Here is a 19,862-nt window from a genome sequence, read left to right as displayed (position 1 = left end):
AAAAAGGATAAATATTCATTTAGTCATTGTATTTTTACTTAAGTGACTGCTTAGTATTTATATGAAAAAAAAAGAAATTAAATTATTGTTTCACTTAAAGATGTTGCATTCTTACCCTTTTTTTCTTTTACAATATTATCCCTCCAACAATGTTTTTGACATTAATTAATTATCTATAAAAAGGTTAATCAGCAAATCAACCAATAAATATATGTATGAAAGAACTAGTATTTTTTTTTTGTACCTAAGAAACAATCTTACTAATAATTATTTATAATTAAATTAATATCAACTAACTTAGAACAATGTTTAATATCCTTACAACAATCTTGCTAATATTTTTTTTATAAAAAATAATTTACCAAATTAATCCTAAAAGTAAAATATTAATAGAAAAGTTTTAATAAACTTTTATGTTACTTTAAAGTTAATTTGATAAATTATCATTTTCTTTTTTTATTATTAATATCCCCAAGATTTGTTGTAAGGGTATTATTGTAAAAAGAAAAAAATAAGAGTAAGAGTGAAACATTTTTAACAGTAAAAATATTTTTTTTTAAACATAAGGATTAAATGAACTATTAAATTAAAATTTAGGAACTAAATGAATAATTACCATTTAAATAATTATAATAATTATTTTCACTAGATATATTATTTTTTTATAATTGACATTTGTTTAGATGTCTAATTGACATTTCGGCCCCTCAGTCCTCAGGCCCAAAACGACCGTAAAAAAAAAGGGGTTGGGCTTCCAACACCGCTTTAAAATTCTTATAAGACCCCACTTTTTATATTTACAGTCATTTCTTGAATAAAATTGCAAAAAAAGATTAAAAAAATACAATAGAATTCTTATTAATTTTATTATCATGTAGAATAAATCAACTAAATTATAAACACATTTTTCAAAAAAAAAAACCTTTATTAAGTGGTTTATTTCTTCATTGATTCAAAAATATCTTAATTTTATAAAAAAAAAATCAATTATATAATATATTAGGATATAAAGATCGTTAGGGTTCATGATTTGCAAAGACACTTTTAATTAAATTCATAAAAGTCCTTTACTCCTTTTATGTAATTTTCTCTTGCTACACAAACATGATTCAAAAAATGGGGTTTTACAAGGATACCATAGGGGTGTGATAAGTATTACTCTGAAAAGAAGTAAATGAACATTTCAAAATAGCAACATACCCTTCAGGATACATGGATAAATAGAATAATTTGTTAATAAATCAAATGGATAACGTACCATTCTGCCATAAACTTCACAAGAAATTTTTTTCCAAGTGGTGAGTTTTGAAACAGAATCGATAGTACATAAGGCAGTAGTTCATATTGCAAGAAAACAAGAACTAATAAAAAAAAACAAGAACTAATAAAAATGCAAACCGAAATGAAATGTTATGGAGTATTTCTTTCGTTAGCATCTTATATTTTACACAAACACCGTTTTCACCTTGGCTTGAGCAGAACATACTTCAAGAACAAAGGAACCAAAAGTACCTAAGCTATGCTAACACAGAATGCAAAAAGAAGCTGCATTTTATCAATGTCAGAGAACCGAAAAATGTAACTTTCCACTATGTTATAAAAGGATGTATCAAGTATACAAAATTCACCTTGTGCAATTACCCGATGGAGGCAACCACAATGAAATGTAAGCAAGCCCCTCTTACACCGAACAAAACTCATAAGCCAATAAACTGGCCAGCTATCCCCTGTATGATTAGAGAATTTCAAAAACTGATGATGAGTAGCAATATTTTATCAAACAATAGCTATCTGTTCAGAGGCTCTAACTGAACTTCCATCATTCCACGTTGCAGACTTTTCTCTGCATGATCCCTGGTCGGGCTCAGTAGATCTGTAGAATCATCTTCCTCTAGGTTACCCAAAACCCAATTGCTTCTTCCAAATATTCTCTCTCTTCTCCGCTGCTTTTCACGAAATTCCAAATATACGACTATCAATGCAACTATCAAGAACCATACTATAAGAGCCCAAATTAGTCCATGAACATTTTCACCCCCATACCTTTCTCCTAAATGTTTCATCCCAGTGAAAAGTGCCACAATTCCTGCAATAATGGCAAATCTGCCCACAATGAAATGCAAGTACTCCCAGATCAGCCTTTTTGATGAAATCTCCTCTCCATTTGCTGGTTTCTTAGGCCTTACAAAAGCATTTAATGGTTGTACACAGGCCAAAACTGTAGCAGTAATCCCAAACTTAACATGTAATGAGCTGACATAGAAACCTCGAAGCTCAGCGACTGCAAAAAGAAGCGCAAGTAGGACAATTGCTAATCCTGAATACTGCAAGTAAACATGAATTTGATACCACCCATCACCCTTCACATGTTTCAAGTATCTAGCAGCCAATATTCCACCAGGAAGCAAAATACCCCAGGCAAGGAACATCATAAACCCATGTACAGCTAAAACCGGTCGTAAATCTTGCTCAGCCTCTGCAGAACCACGCAAAAGCAACACTCGAACGGGCCTTTGACTTTTGACAAAATGCATATTCCTTTCAGTCAGATGACCATCTGTCCAGCTAGAACCCATTGCCCATATCACTTTGAGCGGAGTTGTGGGATCAATAATATTCTTACACTTTGGACTATTTCTGTGACTGTGATTGCATGATGGTTTTAATGGACGCGTAAACTCCAATGTAATGAAGCCATTTTCTGATTTGCACCTAACATATGTCATATTCTCAACTGTGGGATGCACACCAGAAGCATCCATACTATCAATCCAGTATGTATTTACGTGCCCTTTCCCGATATCATCAATCCAACCCACATAAGCATAGCTATTCACCATTCCACTGCCAAACCCTATCGCAAGATAACCACTTTTTTTCTCACCACGAGCAGCAAACGATATTGATTCCTTATCCTTTGACAGTGTCCAGAAAAAGGTAACTTGCTGGTCATCTAAAACAACACTGTTATTATACATATCCGATAGACCACCATCAACCACCTGAATTCTCCAACCCATTTTCTGATCATACAAAGATTGATAGTACACCTCATCAGGCGTATTCCTATCCGGAGCCCAAACCAATTCCATAGGGCTGGCTTTAACTCCTTCAGCTTCCGGCCCTCCAGCATAAATAGTCTCAGTCACATTCCTCAAAGATGCATTCCCACCAAGAATATCCGAAGTGATATAGAGTGCAACATCATGCCCAGCCTGTATTGAAAACTTTACAGGCACCCCTCTTTCCACTCTCAACACCGGAGCCTCCTTCTTATTAATGTAAAACACTTTCGCAGGATTAGGAGGATTCGGATAATGCAAAGCCTCCCCTGTCACCACAACAAGTGGAACATTAGCATCAGCAATAATCAAATCCTGATCTTCTTTATCTTCTGCATCTAAAGGACCTAAACAATCATTCACATGCTCCGATACATTAAGCACCAAATGTCCATAAGTAACTGATTCAGGCTCCCCATGATTCTGGGGAAGATAGTACGGTGTAAGAGTATCAGGCGGTTTCAACAAACCCAACGCCCAAACAACCTGCATGTTCTCAGTATAATTCACAGAGAAATCATACTTCTTATCACTGGATACCAACGGTCTCTTATACCTAATAAATGACACCCCGTCTCTTCTATGCCCATAAACCAACCTAGTATTATTCACCAATCCACCCGAATCACTTCCTTCATATATTGCATCAGGACAAACCCCAGAATAAGAACCATCTTTGTTAACACATTCACTATATTTTGTAATATAAAAATCATCAACAAATGGCAATCCCTCCTGCTTGAACCCGGTCATCGCCACGTCAGCACCAAGCATAAACCCGGAAGTGGCATTCGGGTTGGCCCACCCAAACGCCATGTAATTCTGGGTCCCGGTGGCAGCCTCTAAACCAATCTCAATCGAATTTTCATCGGCATACAACGTCCATCTAATTCTAAACTCTTTTGACAACACCTTACAGTTATCGAACATTGTAGGCGCTCCCAAAACTCGAGTCGAACTGGGCGTCGGCGATGGGGCCAGTCCAGAGCTCAATGTGATACCCGAACCGGACCCATTTAAAACCATGTGGCCGAAATCGGAAGCCGTGAACGAGTCCCAGATGGAAAGCACGGGAATTTGCTCCCACGTGATGTTCTCCAACAAAAGGACAGTAAAGGTGGCGTTTTTATAAGTCTCGTTGAGGCTGTGATCGGAGACAATGAAGCCGCTGGTAATGTTATCGAAATCGGTAGCGTTGGCGCCCCACCAGTGGACGTCCGACCCAGATAACATCTCGAATTGCGAAACCCTAAATGAGCAATCGTCGATCACGGAAACAACTCCACGTAATTGGTGCTGGACCATGGAGAGCTCGTACTCGCGTCCGGTATACGGCGACGTTTTGTTACATTTTTTAACCGGATCCGCGGAGCAAGATAGGGTTAAAAAGTAGAGGAGGAATAGTAGCAGTAGGATCGGAGGTTTTATTCTTCGAAGCATGGGGGAAGGAATAAGATCCGGATCTGATTTGGATCCGAATGGAAGAAATAGAAAAAAAAAATTGTTGTAATATCTTTTAGGGAGGGGGGAAAATTGAAGAATGGCTGAGCTGTTGGAGAATTGGTGAGTTGACTCAGTGGAGAAAGCCAGTCGCGTACTCGGCCTTTACGCTGGAGGGTTCTGTTTTCAACCGTTTGGAAATTTGGAATTGGAGGCTAGGCAAGGCAGGCAGGGGGGGAGAAAGAGAGAGAGAAAATGACCGCGGAATGGTGGGAGAATGGCAGTTTCGTGATTTCATCGAGATTTTTGTCCGAATCTTACTAGAATCCTTGTACCAGGACCAGGAGAATGAACTACCAATGACACCTGTCCAACATTTTATTAATAAAATGTAAACTTCGGTTAACCCCTTCATTTTATTATCAAACATCAAAGCCTCCCCAGTTGTTTTGTAAGTCATAAAAGCAAACCCCATACTATTAGTCCTGCATTTGTAGTAACCTTCAAAACTTATAGGGTGAATTGCAGTTTGTTCACAAATGGAGGGGTGGCTGGAATTGGTAACCCTTAAATCTCTTTTACTTGGTGGAGAATGAAAACTTATCGAGTCTCCTAAAATAGACTCGAACGAGACTTCGACCCAACTTGAAAAGGGTGGCCAGAGTGTAAAAATTTGACAGTCAACGCTCACATAAAAACCATATTAATGGCATGATAATATAAAAAAAGGTGTGCTTTTTAGTAGTGACTCAACAAGGTATGGAAGGTGATGTGCATGAGTGGAGAATAAAGCAAGCAAAGCAATACGAAACTTAATTTATTAAAATAGGAATAAAGGAGAAGTATTTCGATTAGGCAACGTCTAGACTTAAGATCGTCCAACGAAGTTCTTTTTCCGTGGCTTCATCATCATCACAAACGAAGTTGTTGCCAAGTGCCAACCGCCAACTATCAACAATTAATTTGTCTTCTTTAGTTTGTTTATGCGGCCATAAAACTTGTGAGCTTGCTTACGCATAGGAATTTCAGAAAGCCCTTGGAATCGGAGTGTTGCACAAATTGGGAAACTCTGAACCAAGGTTCAAAAAGACTAACAGAGCTCATTTTAGCTAAAGACAATTATTTGCAATCTTGGAAGTTTTCGGAAATTTGACCAACCACAATCTTGCATCTTGGCCATCTGTACATATAGCAAGATTTTCACTATTCTCTAGTGCTGCTGCAAATTGCCATCCAATCTCTTCCCATCAATTGGGGGAATTTCAATTTCTCTTCTGCTCCCCACCGAGACTTGGTTAAAAATACAATTAAAGAGCACAGTACTGACATTCGGACAAAAGGTAACTTGGTCAACAACCAGAACCAAGGAGAACGAAAGCCGTCCCCAGACTCCCCACACATCCTTCAGGTGAATTTCTTAAGAGATCCAGCTACTATACTTATCATAGCAAATATAATCAAATAACTAAGAAGAACACCATCGAAATAGCATAACAGTAAACAACCATGGCTCCATCAAAAGCAAACTCAGCTTCTCAGGCCGAGCTGGAAAGTACAGAACAGTAACAAGCCAACCAGACGACAATTCAAAGATACAGGATTCAAATATTAGAGAATCCAAGTGTACTAAGTTTACAATAACTCACCCTCACATCAAATACTAGTAATCTCATCTCCAGTGTTATAAAACTTGACCATGAGTGTAACAACAAATATTCAGCCTAATTCACACCAAGGATGTGCATCCAAATTCCCATTGAGACAGCCAAAGATTGATGTTTGACAGCTACCGACTCTTGTGGTGAAGCTTTTGAATGCTGCAACATCAGTTTCAAGATATCTTATCTGAAGTTGAAAGAAATACATCAACAAGAACACCATGCAACAGTAAAAAAATAAAAAATGATAATTCCATTTAATAGATTTACTCTTCCAGTACATTGCCACCCAGAGAAGGAAAAAAAGCTCACTTCATTCAGAGAAAAACAAAACAACTTACAGACCATATCTGCAGCAATGTTCACCTAGTCTAAATCCCCAAACAAGTGTAAAATATTTTTTATTATATAACAATAATGCCACTGGTCATTCTTTCAAATAATACTGTATTACACACACCTGTCCTGAAGTCAAATCTTCAACTGGGGCCCATTCTGGATTTTGAATTTGTCACATCCCTGCAGAACTTGAGCTCGTCACTACAAGGACAGTGTCTGATTGGCAAGGCAGAACCACCCTCTCTCCTCCGTGGGACACGTTTAGCTATTCTTCCAATATAAAGAGCTTGTGAACAGGTTTCATGTGCTCAAACGTCAAATGAATTTAAGAGTGACAAAGATTTCCCAAGCTATACGTGAAAGATGTATCAAGGTTAAGGGAGGAAAAAGTTCAAAAGTAGACGATCTACGAGGAGATAACTACATCTCGGCAGCATAAACATGACATCATCAACCACAAGATGGGGAAAAAGGAAGAATATGATAGAAAAGAATCACCGTAAAATAAGTTGAGAATCATTATGATTATTATTGAAACACTAACTGCAATAATTTACAAGAAACTGAAACTACAAAACCAGTCAAGGTTTCGGTTACAATGCAACAAACAGCAGAAGTCACAACTAAAACAACAATCTTTTGCCAAAGTATACAAAGAGAAAACAGAGTTTCACACTTGAGTAGTCTACAAATATCCATGAACCTTTTCCCAATTATTTGTTTTTAATTAGTCTTGTCATTCTCGACACCGAGACCATACAGTACACCAGCATACTTTTCTGTGCAGCCGTTGAAGAAGTTTTCCCTCAACTTCCTAAATGTGCAGGAAGTGAGCAAACTATCTGAACCTGCTTGATGACAAATCCCAACTCGTTCTACCTCCAACAACTCCGCAAGCTTGTTCAACCCACCATGAAGGCTGTTGCAAAACTTCATCAAATGTTTGATATCATATACTACAGGAAAATACATATTGATCAATTCAAAGAATCCAGCTTGGGTATCGGGTAAACTCCGGCAAGTCAACAACTTAAGCAAATAACCAAAATCATACCCACTATGAAACGTGACCCAACGAACAACATCATTCAACACAATCCCCGACGACATCAAAAGCTCACCAAAGCGGTTCACATCAATACCCTTCTCATTATTCTTCTTAAAATCAATCCCACACTGATGCAGCAACTCAACTGAATCACTAGCAAAAATATCATCAATTAAATTAAACTCGCGAAAGTTGAATTGCCAAATGCAAAACTTGTCAGTCCCACAAGTAGGCAAATTCCCATTTTCATCCGAAAATGTTAAACCCAATTGAATCAACTTCAACATGTCGACGTTATCCTTCAACGTTTGGTAGTTATAATCATTAATATTCTTAAAAGCTCCCACGGGACGTAAAACCACGCCTGGGAACTCCGTATCCATGGCTATATAGTTATACTTATCAACAATTTCACGAATTAAAGCAAATTCCTCTTCGAGATTATCATTCCACACCTCTCGAATTTGAATTTCATCGCCCCCCTTAGGCAAAACCGACATTTCCAAGACAGCAAATTTTAAACCTAAACTGAACACAACAACAACAACAATACCAACCAACAAGATAGACACTAAAACGCCCAGATCCGTAAACAGATCATAAGTAACTCGAAACCTCAAAAACCTGAACTGGGTTCTCTCCGCTGGAAGAAACGTCACCGTTTCAACACTTCTCAACAGATCTGTAAGAAGACATGGGAAAAAAATTAGATTTTTTGAAACCCTAAGAAAGCAAGTAAAGTGAAGGGAGTGAGATGAGTGAATGAACAAGATCTGACCTTGGATTGATGAAATTAAAACTCGAAGCGAACAGATCTTGAGTGATTTCGTGTTCTTTCGAAGAAAAATTTTGAGGTCAACGAATTGCGAGAGGAGAGAGAAGAGAAGATATCCCGAGGGTTTTGTTTTGAATCCGTTGCCTTGCCTGGGGGCGTTAGAAGTAGAACTGATAGGACAGTGAGATAAAATGGGAAAGTGAACCGGTCAAACGCTGTCGTTTAAACCACAACGCTCGTTAAAACGACGGCGTCTCGTTGAGTCGAAACTTTTGACTGATTTAAAAGTTAAAACTCCGGAGCGCGTTTTAAACTCTTGTATTATGATCGCTAATGAGTGGATCACAAATTCACAATTCCACAATCAATTCAAAATGACTCCCAAAGCCCCTAAAATTTGGCCTAACATATATTCTAAAGTATATCAAATTGAAAAAAAGCGTTTCTAAAATGTGTGAATTATTATTATTATAAATTTAATTAACTCGGATGGTGACAGAGAAATCTATACATAAAATCCAAATTGAGGAGTAAATAAAATTTAAGTCTTATTTGAGGTAAGCAATAATAAGCATGGACCTTGTTAAAATTCTCACCATTTGGTCACCGTGTCAATTAAAATGTGGTATGATGAATGTTCGAGGAAGTGTCTCCTAGATGGGTCTCTTTCACAGAATTGGATTTTTCTTTTTTTTTTTGTTGTTTCCTTTTGCCCCAAAATTGGAGATAACAAGAGCGGCGCTTGTGTGAACATTTTTAGAGGCGTGGACGAGGCAGAGTCAAGTTCAATTATTGTGTTCTAAAACCAAACTACTTGTACGCATCCTTTAATGGTGTACACATGATCATGTGAATTGAAAATAATAATAATAAATGGTTTCGAGTGTCGATTGTCGGTAACTGTGATATGAAATTGCATAAGTTTAAGCTACTAGGTGAGGGTTTAATAGTAGTCTAAAAGAGATCTCAATTTACTTCTTCATATGAGATGTAATTGTAACAAAACAAATGACTCGTAAAATAAGAAAATTAGAAAAGATTGTCAATAGAACGCACGGACGAATAGAATACATGTCTTCGGCTTTTTATAAAAGTGTAATGTTATAACCACAAACACTATTATACAACATAATATAGTATATTACGATTGGTTGAATTAAAAAATACAACAGTCCATATAATTTATTTTTATTATCTATTTTTCAATTAATTAATTATGTGATGCCATATTAGTTTGCATCATAACTTATAGTTGTATTATTACTAAAAATTTATAGGCATATATCACTAATATTAAAATATGTCTTGACATCATCGACTAATTCTACCCCCATGAAATATCATTTTTTTTATAGGGTTACAGCTCTATTGTTCTGTTATTCATTTCTACAAAAGCTTGATTGTACTATAACTTAAGAAAACCATTTTTGATCACGAATATGGATTCTTTTCAAGGAGCCCCTAAGTTAAATTTAATGTAACTTACATCCACTCACATGAACAGTATATGATGTGAATGGTATAAGTTACATTAAATATAACTTAGTATTTACCTTTTTTTCATCTTAAAATTTGCTTTTGAGTCGGGAGGCCTTAATAAAGTAACATATCTAAATCGTCTGCCGGACAAAGAGAAGTACATATTGATTTCCATTCACGAACAATCACAATACTATTTTTTTGCCCATTATCGACAAAGTATGCAGTCGTGCCCCTCACTAATCGAAACAATTATTTGTTTTTTTCTTTTAATTATAATATTTTATATCATAGTAGAGATTGACTATCAAAACTTTTAATAAATGAATACCATGTGTCGCGAGAATTGTATGAAGATAATCCCGTATAAAATTCGTAGGAGGTGACAAATAAGCAAATGTGCTCTTCGTGTGCCGCACTGAATCAATGAATTTGGTCATTCGTTGCTGACCAATTATTTTCCACTTTTATAGTAGGCAATTATGTAAACAATTATTTTCCACGACTAAGATGTAATTAATCGAGTTACCTTTGCAACTTGACCAATATACGATTAAAGGTTTTATTGCTTCTTCTCATAGATGTCACGACTAAAATTTCAGCTAGAACATAAAGTTATCGTTAACTGATAGTGGATGTAGGATTGGATCCGATGCTGATACCAGCTTTTTGTTTACCTTATAAGGAGATGACAACATGTAGCTTTTTGTTTTCGACGGCGAGATTTATTTTCTTTATTTTTATTCTCTTTGATCTTCTTAAACAACAGAGTTGTGAAAATAATATTCTAATACGTAAGACAAATGAAAAAGAAAAAAAAAAAAGGAAAAAGGATACATCAGTCCTAATTATTTTATTACAAATGAAGACATATGTAAATGAATCTTTAAAAATTAATAAAACAGATCAGCTCACAAATGAATCTCAATCCTTATAATAGAACATCTCCGTCATAATTAATTTTTTTTTTTCATCTTTTGTATCTCTACATTGTGGTGAATTGGTGATTGCAATTCACAACCACAAACCAATGGCTAATGACATTATTATATTTCACTCAAAACTTTAATGGTCAATTTAATAAATGAATTAAATTGAGATTGAAGTATTTTCATTTTAGACAATGATGATTTTAAAAACAGATACATACATACATACATACACACATATATATATATATATATATAAAAGAATCATTTATGGTTTCTTGGATTGAAATCCAACGCCCCTAATAGTTAGTGTCTATCAAATATTTTACAGTTTTCAATTCTAAACAAGGATTTCGAGGATGCGGTACTTAAGGTTGTTCGTAGACATCAGAGAGTAACATATCAAAGTGGAAATATACATTCCATGTGGCATTCAAATCAATTAATGGAGTATGAATTTAGGGGGTGTATAGATGTATTATGGAGAACAAAAGTTGATCCTCTTATTATTGGTGAGCCGAAAACTGTCATTGACAACGGGTATGTAAGTAGTTTGTGTTTTCACATTTGGTTTTGAGATAGATGCTTCATTTTGGTGGACTTTGTGATGTAAACTTAATGTGGACTCTGTGATGTAAACTTACATGGACATAAAAATTTCAATCACATAACTGCTTTTCTTTTTATAGCGTCTAGTTGATATGAAGCCCGAAAGTATTATATTTGAAAAATTACGAGCTGTGAAATGACTGTTGTAGTAGATCGTCACAGAAACAATTGGTGAAGCCGATTTTGATACCAATAGGTGGTATAAAAAATAATCGAGGAATATCTTAATAGTACTCTACAAAAGGCATGTGCATATTAAGTGGAAGTGTTCCTAAACCCTAAACTTTAAAACGGTAAAATTTCAAAAACGGCTCCGATTTTGTCTATTTTTCGGCGTTCAAACCGGGCCGCGGCTACCCCCATCTCTGCGTGTCCTGTGGAACGAAACGGAACCGGAATTGGCGGCCCCGATCATGAGTTTGGAAGTGTTCAAACAGGATTCCCACCACACTAATATGCTTATGTGTTCGTCCATCGTCATTATCTTTTAAACAATTCATTCAATTAGTTATTGTGAGAGATTGATTATGGGTATGAATGGTGAAAATTTGTGTTAAAGCCAAGGCCTTCACTTTCATCTCCGGCACCGATTTAAGTACTTATATTTGTTGGAGGAAAATGTCGAACGAAGAGCTGGCTTGCACCTCTGCTTCTCTCGTTCTCCACATGAGAATGGAATCATCGTCAAGTCCTGAGAAGAATGCAACTCTGATCAAGGTTGCTTATGCGACTATTGACTCTTAATGGCCAAGTTTGTTCCCCAAGCTCTTTGATTCTGGATGTTAGATATGGCGGTGCACTTGTGGGTTGTAGCAGTAGCTGCCTTTGCTGCTGCCGCTTGTGGTGATGGTGAGAATACTCCAGCTGCTACTGCTAAAGAGAAGAAGAAGGAACCCAAGGAAGAAAGTGAAGATGACATGGGATTTTGTTTGACTATCTGAGACTTTTTCTACATTTTCCTCTTATTAATGTCCATTGTGTTTCTCCCTCATATTTGTTTTAGTCCTTGCTAAATTCTTCATTTTTTATAGTTTAAAAGGTCCGTTAAAATTTTCATTGAAAAAAATCCATTAAAATTAGGATTAATTATTTTCAAGTCAATTAAAATTATGCTCAGAGTAATTTTCCAAAAAAAATAAATAAATACATACTTTTTTTTTTGAATTCACATAAATAATTAGTGAAGTTTGGCTAATTTTACCATCCACTAATTTTTGGAAAATGAAAACGGCGTCACTTTAGGCAACAAAGCCACTGGAAATCACCAAAAAACTCTACAACATTCTACTTCGGTCCGCTTGCCTCCTCTCCAAGCTTTCGCAAACTGCTTTCTCTCTGTCAGCCACTCTCAAAAACCCAGCAAAACCCTCAAACAAACAACCGTACTTCTTTCGCCAATACTTCAGAAAATTATTATAAAAAAAAAAATAAGGCAAAAAATGGCATCGAGAAGACTAACGAAGACCACTTTTGCCGCTTTAAAGTCAGCCAGACACAATAAACTCTCGCTCGCTCAGTCCGGCTCCCGCGCAAAATCAATTTCCACTTTCACCAATTTTTCAAATTCACTCTCGCGGCCTCCAATCGAAAACAAACTCATACTTCCGCCGAACGATGTCGTTTCCGCGAAGTTATCCTTCACGACTGTCGGTTTCGTGCGCAAGTTTCATTCCTCCACTCCGCTCCGCTCCTCCACCACCGGCGTTTCTCAGGTCCTTACGCATATAACGGACATCTAAATTTAAAAAAAAAATTGTGGCTGTAACTATAAATATGTATTCATTTTTGCTTGTGATTTGTATCTTGTTTTCATAGACTTGAGATTTTCTAAATGTAGGTGAAGAATATGCATTCTGTGAAAATATTGATAAATCTTGTAGCAGTTCAATTGATATCTGATACTTTTATGAAACTCAATTCTGGAATTTTATGTACATGCAATGCTTGTTACTGAGAATGAGAATGTGAAGCCTGTGAGACACACACACACACACACACACTTACGAATTGCGGGTATATTTATTCAGATTACTCCAACGGAGTTCACTGAGAAGGCGTGGGAGGGTATTGTAGGCGCGGTTGATGCTGCACGAGTTAACAACCAGCAAGTGGTGGAAACTGAACATCTGATGAAAGCTCTGTTGGAGCAAAAGGATGGTTTGGCTCGGAGAATACTCACAAAGGCGGGGCAAGACAACACCAAAGTTCTGCAGGCTACAGAAGACTTTATATCCAAACAACCAAAAGTATCTACTTTCAAATTTTGAGGACATATTTATTTGTGTTAGCTTTGTTGGTAATGTAGTTGGAATTTTTTTTTTTCTTGTGTCAGGTGACAGGTGCCACTAGTGGACCTATAGTGGGATCAAATTTTGGTTTGCTCTTGAGTAATGCTCAAAGGATTAAAAAAGAAATGGAAGATGATTTCGTGTCTGTAGAGCATCTTTTGTTGGCATTTCTTTCAGATGATAGGTTTGGACGGCTGTTGTTCAATGATATCAGGCTTAATGAGAAGGACTTGAAGGATGCAGTTAAAGCTGTTCGTGGACATCAGAGAGTAACTGATCAAAGTATGCACTCCTTGATGCATTCAAATTCTTGAACTTTTTATACATTTAGAACTCAATATTTTGTGTTTTGTGACAAGAAGAAGCTACTTGAATTCGGTAAGAATTATGTGCTGCAATAGAGAAGAGTAGGAAGCTTTGTCAAACAAAATATGGACTATGTTATAAAGGTAGATAGTGTTGCAACTGGTTTGTGTCTGTTTCACTTGGTTATTCACGGCTTTTCTTTTCATCTGTTTCATCTTGTCCAACCTGATATATACGCATGAGTTGCAAGGTTTGAACCTCCCCTTGCATTTAATATCATGTGCTGAGTTTTTTTGTCTCTTAATGTAGTGATATCATGTTCTTTAGCGGTTTTCTACACCTCCTTTTTGTCGGATCTCAAGATAGATTATGCTTGTGTGATACAGTCAAACCCACAGCTGGATTACGTGTTTCTGATGATTAACTATTAGATATTACGTGTTCTATAATTAGTTACCTTTCCAATCTGTGACTAATTGACTTGCTATTTCCTTGGTTGCTTTTAGCTGTTGGTTACCATCACTTGTTATTTTCTTCATGTATGTAGATCCTGAAGGAAAATATCAAGCATTGGAGAAGTATGGGAATGACTTGACAGAGCTTGCTAGGAGTGGAAAACTTGATCCTGTTATAGGTCGAGATGATGAAATTAGGAGATGTATCCAGATATTATCTAGGAGAACCAAAAATAATCCTGTTATTATTGGTGAGCCTGGTGTGGGGAAAACTGCCATTGCTGAGGGGTATGTAGCTTGTGTTTTCAGTTTTCAAATTCATAAACTTATACTTCACCATGGCTCTTTCCAGAAGTACAAAAAAACATGTACCTTGGATTTTTATTTGTGTAAATTGTTTATTTAGTATATCTGGGTGGAATCTATAGATTATGCAAAAATATTTCTTGGTTATCTTGTTCGAGATGCAGTATTCTTTGCATCTTTTGCAATCACATAGTTTAGCAATTGCAGATCATTCTTGTTAAGTTGGTTGTGTAGCAGTATATGATTTTTGTGCCAGATCACTAATCTATTTCCTGAGTCTGAGATGAGATATATGTTAATACTAAGACTTTTTTAATTTCTTTGCAGATTGGCTCAGAGGATTGTGCGAGGGGATGTTCCAGAAACATTGCAAAACAGAAAGGTTTTATTGATTCTTGAATGGAAAAGATTTTGTTTCAGATGATTCTATGGCAGTTTCTTAACTGAGACTTTAGTGAAACAGTTGAATCTAAGCAAGAGTTGTTCTTGAGGACTCCTGATATTGACGATATTAATTTATAAAAAATAATTGCATTAAACGTACACACTCTCTCTTTCTCCTTCAACTAAACTTGTATTTAATCTTTTTGTTTACTCTTATATTACACAGCTGATCTCCTTAGATATGGCTTCGTTAGTTGCTGGTACCTGTTATCGTGGCGATTTCGAGAAAAGGTTGAAAGCTGTGTTGAAGGAAGTTACCAAGTCCAATGGACAGATTATCTTATTTATTGATGAACTACATACAATTATTGGGGCAGGTTGTAGCCTTACCCTGTTATTTGTAGTATTGTTTTAGATAATCTTATGATCCTTGACAACAAAAGTACGACCAGCATTATCAGCTTCCTGATTGAAAACTTCTTTAAATTTTGTGGAGGTGCACATTCGCGTGTATGCCTTCAAGTTGGTGGCTGGATTGATTTGACATTCATTACACACACTATTATCTTGTATCTGTTTTGATTATGAAATTCAGTCAGTTCTTGATACAAAGTCCTCAGTTGTGGATTATTTTGTGTAGGTAATCAGTCTGGTGCAATGGATGCTAGCAACATGCTGAAACCAATGCTTGGTCGAGGTGAGCTTCGGTGCATAGGAGCAACTACATTGAATGAATATAGGAACTACATTGAGAAAGATCCTGCTCTTGAGCGTAGATTTCAACAAGTGTTTTGCGATCAACCATCTGTTGAAAATACAATATCCATACTTCGTGGGCTGCGGGAGCGATATGAGCTACATCATGGTGTTAAAATATCAGACAGTGCCCTCGTTTCTGCAGCCGTTCTTGCAGATCGATACATCACAGAACGATTTTTGCCTGACAAAGGTAAATGACATATTTTGTTTACTCTTCATGCAGATATCTAACAGGGAGACGTGTTTTTGTTATTTTTAGGTATTTGATTAAAGAGACTTCTAGAGCGGTCCTGTCATGAGTTGTGAATCCCATGTCTAAATTTATGTTTTTTTTTCCCAGCCCTAATTTTTTTAATGCCATTTACATGCTTTGTCTTGCAATACAAGATGAAGTACAACACAAAATCTTGTATGCATGACGAAGTGCAAGACAGAGTCTTGTATGCATGACAAAGTGCAAAACAGTCTTGTATGCATGCTAAAGTGCAAGAAGAACACTTCTATGCATGACGAAGTGCAAGACGGAATCTTACAAACACTCTAAAATTGATTATAATAAGGACATTTTTGTCTTTCTACAATAATAGCATCTGAAAAAAAAAACATGATTTTGGTCAAAGGGGTCAAGACTCACGACAACCTTTTACAAAGGTACTTCTATCCAAAATAATACTGTTATTGTCTTCTGTATTTCAATTAAATAATTAATTGGAGTTCTTGTGACTGGTTGTTAATTCATGACTCATTCAGGCTATAGTCACCAAAACCTAGATGCATCAGAAGTCCGGAAAAACAAACATATGATTCTACTGTATTGGTGCATCCGCAGTTTAATTGTTTATTTGATAGTTTATTTTCCTTGTTTTCTCATTTTGCTTAGAAAAAGGGTTAAAAAAAAATTCAGCGATAGCTATTTGATGCATATTGAAAGTATAGTTTCTGTCTTTTTAATGTACAAAAGAGTGGATATGCTCTCAATCAGAGAGTGCTTTTTGTGATTGACCTTTGAGAAGTTGTTGATGCCAATGAAAGATGGAAGCTATGGGTTTGCTTCCAAGGTAACCCACAGAGAAAGGGGGAAAGGAGAAAGAATTGGAAGAAATAGCCAACTATTTTTCTTCCCCTATGTTTGTATCTTGTCACTGCCTGGAATCTTGTTAAATGTTAACATCTTCTGTGTACGTTGTCTTGTATAAAGATTGTAATTAGCTTTTTTCTTTCAGCCATCGATCTTGTTGATGAAGCTGCCGCAAAACTGAAAATGGAGATAACTTCCAAGCCTATAGAGCTGGATGAGATAGACAGAGCTGTGCTTAAATTGGAGATGGAGAAGCTTTCTCTGAAAAATGACACCGATAAGGCATCCAAAGAAAGGTTAAGCAAACTGGAACATGATCTGAATTCATTAAAACAGAAACAAAAAGAATTAAATGACCAGTGGAGCCGTGAGAAAGATCTCATGAGTCGAATACGTTCAATTAAAGAAGAGGTAACCCTTCTCTTAGTCTTATTATTATTAAATTTCCGTCCCTTCTTTTCCCTTAATTTCTTATGTAATTGTTTAAATTTTGATAGATTGATAGAGTTAACCTAGAAATGGAAGCTGCTGAGCGTGACTATGACCTGAATCGTGCTGCTGAACTCAAATATGGAACTATGATCTCCCTTCAACGTCAATTAGAAGAGGCTGAGAAGAACCTTTCTGAATTCCAAAAATCTGGACATTCCTTACTTCGAGAGGAGGTCACTGATCTTGATATTGCTGAAATTGTTAGCAAATGGACAGGCATACCCCTATCTAGCCTTCAACAATCAGAGCGGGAAAAGCTAGTTATGCTGGAAGAAGTACTTCACAAGAGAGTTATTGGTCAAGATATTGCAGTTAAATCAGTTGCTGATGCAATCCGACGTTCGAGGGCAGGATTATCTGACCCGGCTCGACCTATAGCTAGCTTCATGTTCATGGGTCCTACTGGTGTTGGAAAAACTGAGCTTGGAAAAGCTTTAGCTGATTTCCTCTTTAACACAGAAAATGCACTTGTCAGAATTGATATGAGTGAGTACATGGAAAAGCATTCAGTTTCTCGATTGGTTGGGGCGCCACCAGGTTATGTTGGTTATGAAGAAGGTGGACAACTCACTGAAGTGGTTCGTCGAAGACCATATTCTGTAGTACTCTTTGATGAAATTGAGAAAGCCCATCAGGATGTCTTCAACATATTGTTACAGTTGTTGGATGATGGAAGGATAACTGATTCTCAGGGTAGGACTGTCAGTTTTACTAACTGTGTCGTGATAATGACTTCAAATATTGGGTCTCACTATATACTTGAAACTCTCCAAAGTGTACAAGATAGCAAGGAAGCTGTTTATGAGGTGATGAAAAAGCAAGTTGTGGAATTGGCTAGACAAACATTTCGGCCAGAATTTTTGAATAGAATTGATGAGTACATTGTGTTCCAGCCTTTGGACTCCAAAGAAATCAGCAAAATTGTTGAAATACAGGTAATAAAATCTCCATAGATAGTTCCTTTTAGTTGCCTAATTCTTTTTATGCTTTCATATTAGGCCTATATTGTTATATAGATGCATTTTTATCAGTCAACCAATTTATCAGTGCAAGCTCTGAGATAAGGAGTGATCCTTCAATTGGCTTTAAACAAACTGAATTTTGGGGATGGGATCCTATATTCTAGCTCTCAATTCTTTTCGTAAGTCACTGTCTCTTGAGAGACAATGTGGCATTTGTGGCCATAAGCATTCTCTTTCCCAACATAAGTCTTAAGCGTACTTGAATTTGTTATGCATGAGGGAGGGAAGGTTCAGCTGAACATTCAGACTTTGAGTCAACATCATCTGGACCTTTTTAATGGATCTAAGTAAAACAAATTTCTACTTTGGGTTTCATGAGAAAAGTTTGGTGTTGAATTATTTGAGTTGGCTGGTTTTTCATTTGTTTCTTATATTTGAGGATGATCTCCATCTGCTTGTCATTAGAATCTCTGTTACAGAAAAATGATCTTGTCTGATATTTATTTTTGGTTCATCATATCGGTATGTGAACGAGCATGCATATAATATTGCTGGACATATCTTCTTTGTAGTATCTGCATCTTACGTATTAATTGTTTAATTTAAAGTTGTCGTTGATTGGCAGATGAACCGAGTGAAAGACAGGCTGAAACAAAAGAAGATCGATCTTCACTATACAAAGGAAGCTGTTACTCTTCTAGGGATATTGGGTTTTGACCCTAACTTTGGGGCAAGGCCAGTTAAGAGGGTAATACAGCAGTTGGTTGAAAATGAAATTGCGGTGGCCATCTTGAAAGGAGATATTAAGGAGGAAGACTCAGTTATCATTGATGTTGATGACTCCCCATCAGCCAAAGACCTTCCTCCACGAAACAAATTGTGCATCAAGAAATTGGAGAGCTCTTCCTCCATTGATGCAATGGTTGCCAATGACTAATACTTGTTTTTGGAGTGGTAAATAAACTCAATAAAAACTTTGTTTGGTCTTTTGCTGATATCTGGGTACAATCACGGTGGCATCCAAGGTACACTTCCCTTTTCTTGTGTTATAAATTTAGTTTGGAGAACGATATGTTCATGCCTTTAATTTGTAAAATATATCAAACTTTTTCCTCATCTCATCATCTTATTCTGTCGTTTGCACATATAATATGGTGCTCTTATTTGATTAGCTTAATCCAAACATCAATCCAAAGTTGATAACAGGAAGAATAGAAGCTTTTTGGGTCGGTTGTTTGCTTTTGTCTCTCATGAGAGAATGATGGAATAATTATTATTATATGAAAAGGTTCCCATAGCTGTTGTGCCTTCATGCAATCTCGTGAACTCTCGACTCTTGTCTTTTACTAAAGAAATTTTGCGGACATACAGTTCTTTAGATAATGGGGTACCAAGCAGTTTAGCTATTGTTTAACAAACATCAGCTCTCTGATGTCTTCTGCTTGTGTCTTGTGTGTTGCTTTTCTAGTTTATTAGTTCGTGTGTTAAAAGAT

The 19,862-nt window shown here is 36.4% G+C and overlaps 3 protein-coding genes across 3 annotated transcripts; 1 reads left to right on the top strand and 2 right to left on the bottom strand.

Moving 5' to 3' along the window:
- Positions 1-1,572: 1,572 nt before the first annotated feature.
- On the bottom strand, positions 1,573-4,858 carry LOC18053752 (cytochrome b561, DM13 and DOMON domain-containing protein At5g54830). The gene has a single exon (XM_006450242.2). It carries the CDS (start codon positions 4,500-4,502, stop codon positions 1,788-1,790), a length of 2,715 nt encoding a protein of 904 aa, XP_006450305.1. The 5' UTR covers positions 4,503-4,858; the 3' UTR covers positions 1,573-1,787.
- A 2,141-nt stretch (positions 4,859-6,999) lies between these two features.
- LOC18053751 (probable CCR4-associated factor 1 homolog 7) lies at positions 7,000-8,584 on the bottom strand. Its single transcript, XM_024178428.1, has 2 exons — positions 8,326-8,584; positions 7,000-8,229 (listed from the first exon to the last, which is right to left on the bottom strand). The coding sequence occupies exon 2, from the start codon at positions 8,045-8,047 to the stop codon at positions 7,223-7,225; it is 825 nt and encodes a 274-aa protein (XP_024034196.1). The 5' UTR covers positions 8,048-8,229; positions 8,326-8,584; the 3' UTR covers positions 7,000-7,222.
- Positions 8,585-12,557: 3,973 nt separating this feature from the next.
- On the top strand, positions 12,558-19,658 carry LOC18053750 (chaperone protein ClpB4, mitochondrial). The gene is made up of 10 exons (XM_006450240.2): positions 12,558-13,051; positions 13,367-13,585; positions 13,672-13,909; positions 14,481-14,676; positions 15,022-15,076; positions 15,305-15,455; positions 15,719-16,027; positions 17,061-17,326; positions 17,413-18,342; positions 18,995-19,658. The coding sequence occupies exons 1-10, from the start codon at positions 12,779-12,781 to the stop codon at positions 19,304-19,306; spliced, it is 2,949 nt and encodes a 982-aa protein (XP_006450303.1). The 5' UTR covers positions 12,558-12,778; the 3' UTR covers positions 19,307-19,658.
- Positions 19,659-19,862: the final 204 nt, after the last annotated feature.

The sequence above is a fragment of the Citrus clementina genome, unplaced genomic scaffold (assembly GCF_000493195.1).
Source record: "Citrus clementina cultivar Clemenules unplaced genomic scaffold, Citrus_clementina_v1.0 scaffold_1, whole genome shotgun sequence".
Taxonomy (NCBI): domain Eukaryota; kingdom Viridiplantae; phylum Streptophyta; class Magnoliopsida; order Sapindales; family Rutaceae; genus Citrus; species Citrus x clementina.
This window is presented reverse-complemented; position numbering and strand designations above follow the sequence as displayed.

Coding starts and splice junctions, on each gene's coding strand:
- LOC18053752 (XM_006450242.2), bottom strand. CDS start 4,502: ATGCTTCGAAGAATAAAACCTCCGATCCTACTGCTACTATTCCTCCTC.
- LOC18053751 (XM_024178428.1), bottom strand. CDS start 8,047: ATGTCGGTTTTGCCTAAGGGGGGCGATGAAATTCAAATTCGAGAGGTG.
- LOC18053750 (XM_006450240.2), top strand. CDS start 12,779: ATGGCATCGAGAAGACTAACGAAGACCACTTTTGCCGCTTTAAAGTCA. Junction 16,028..17,060: donor ACGATTTTTGCCTGACAAAG/GTAAATGACATA, acceptor TTTTTCTTTCAG/CCATCGATCTTGTTGATGAA. Junction 18,343..18,994: donor GCAAAATTGTTGAAATACAG/GTAATAAAATCT, acceptor GTTGATTGGCAG/ATGAACCGAGTGAAAGACAG.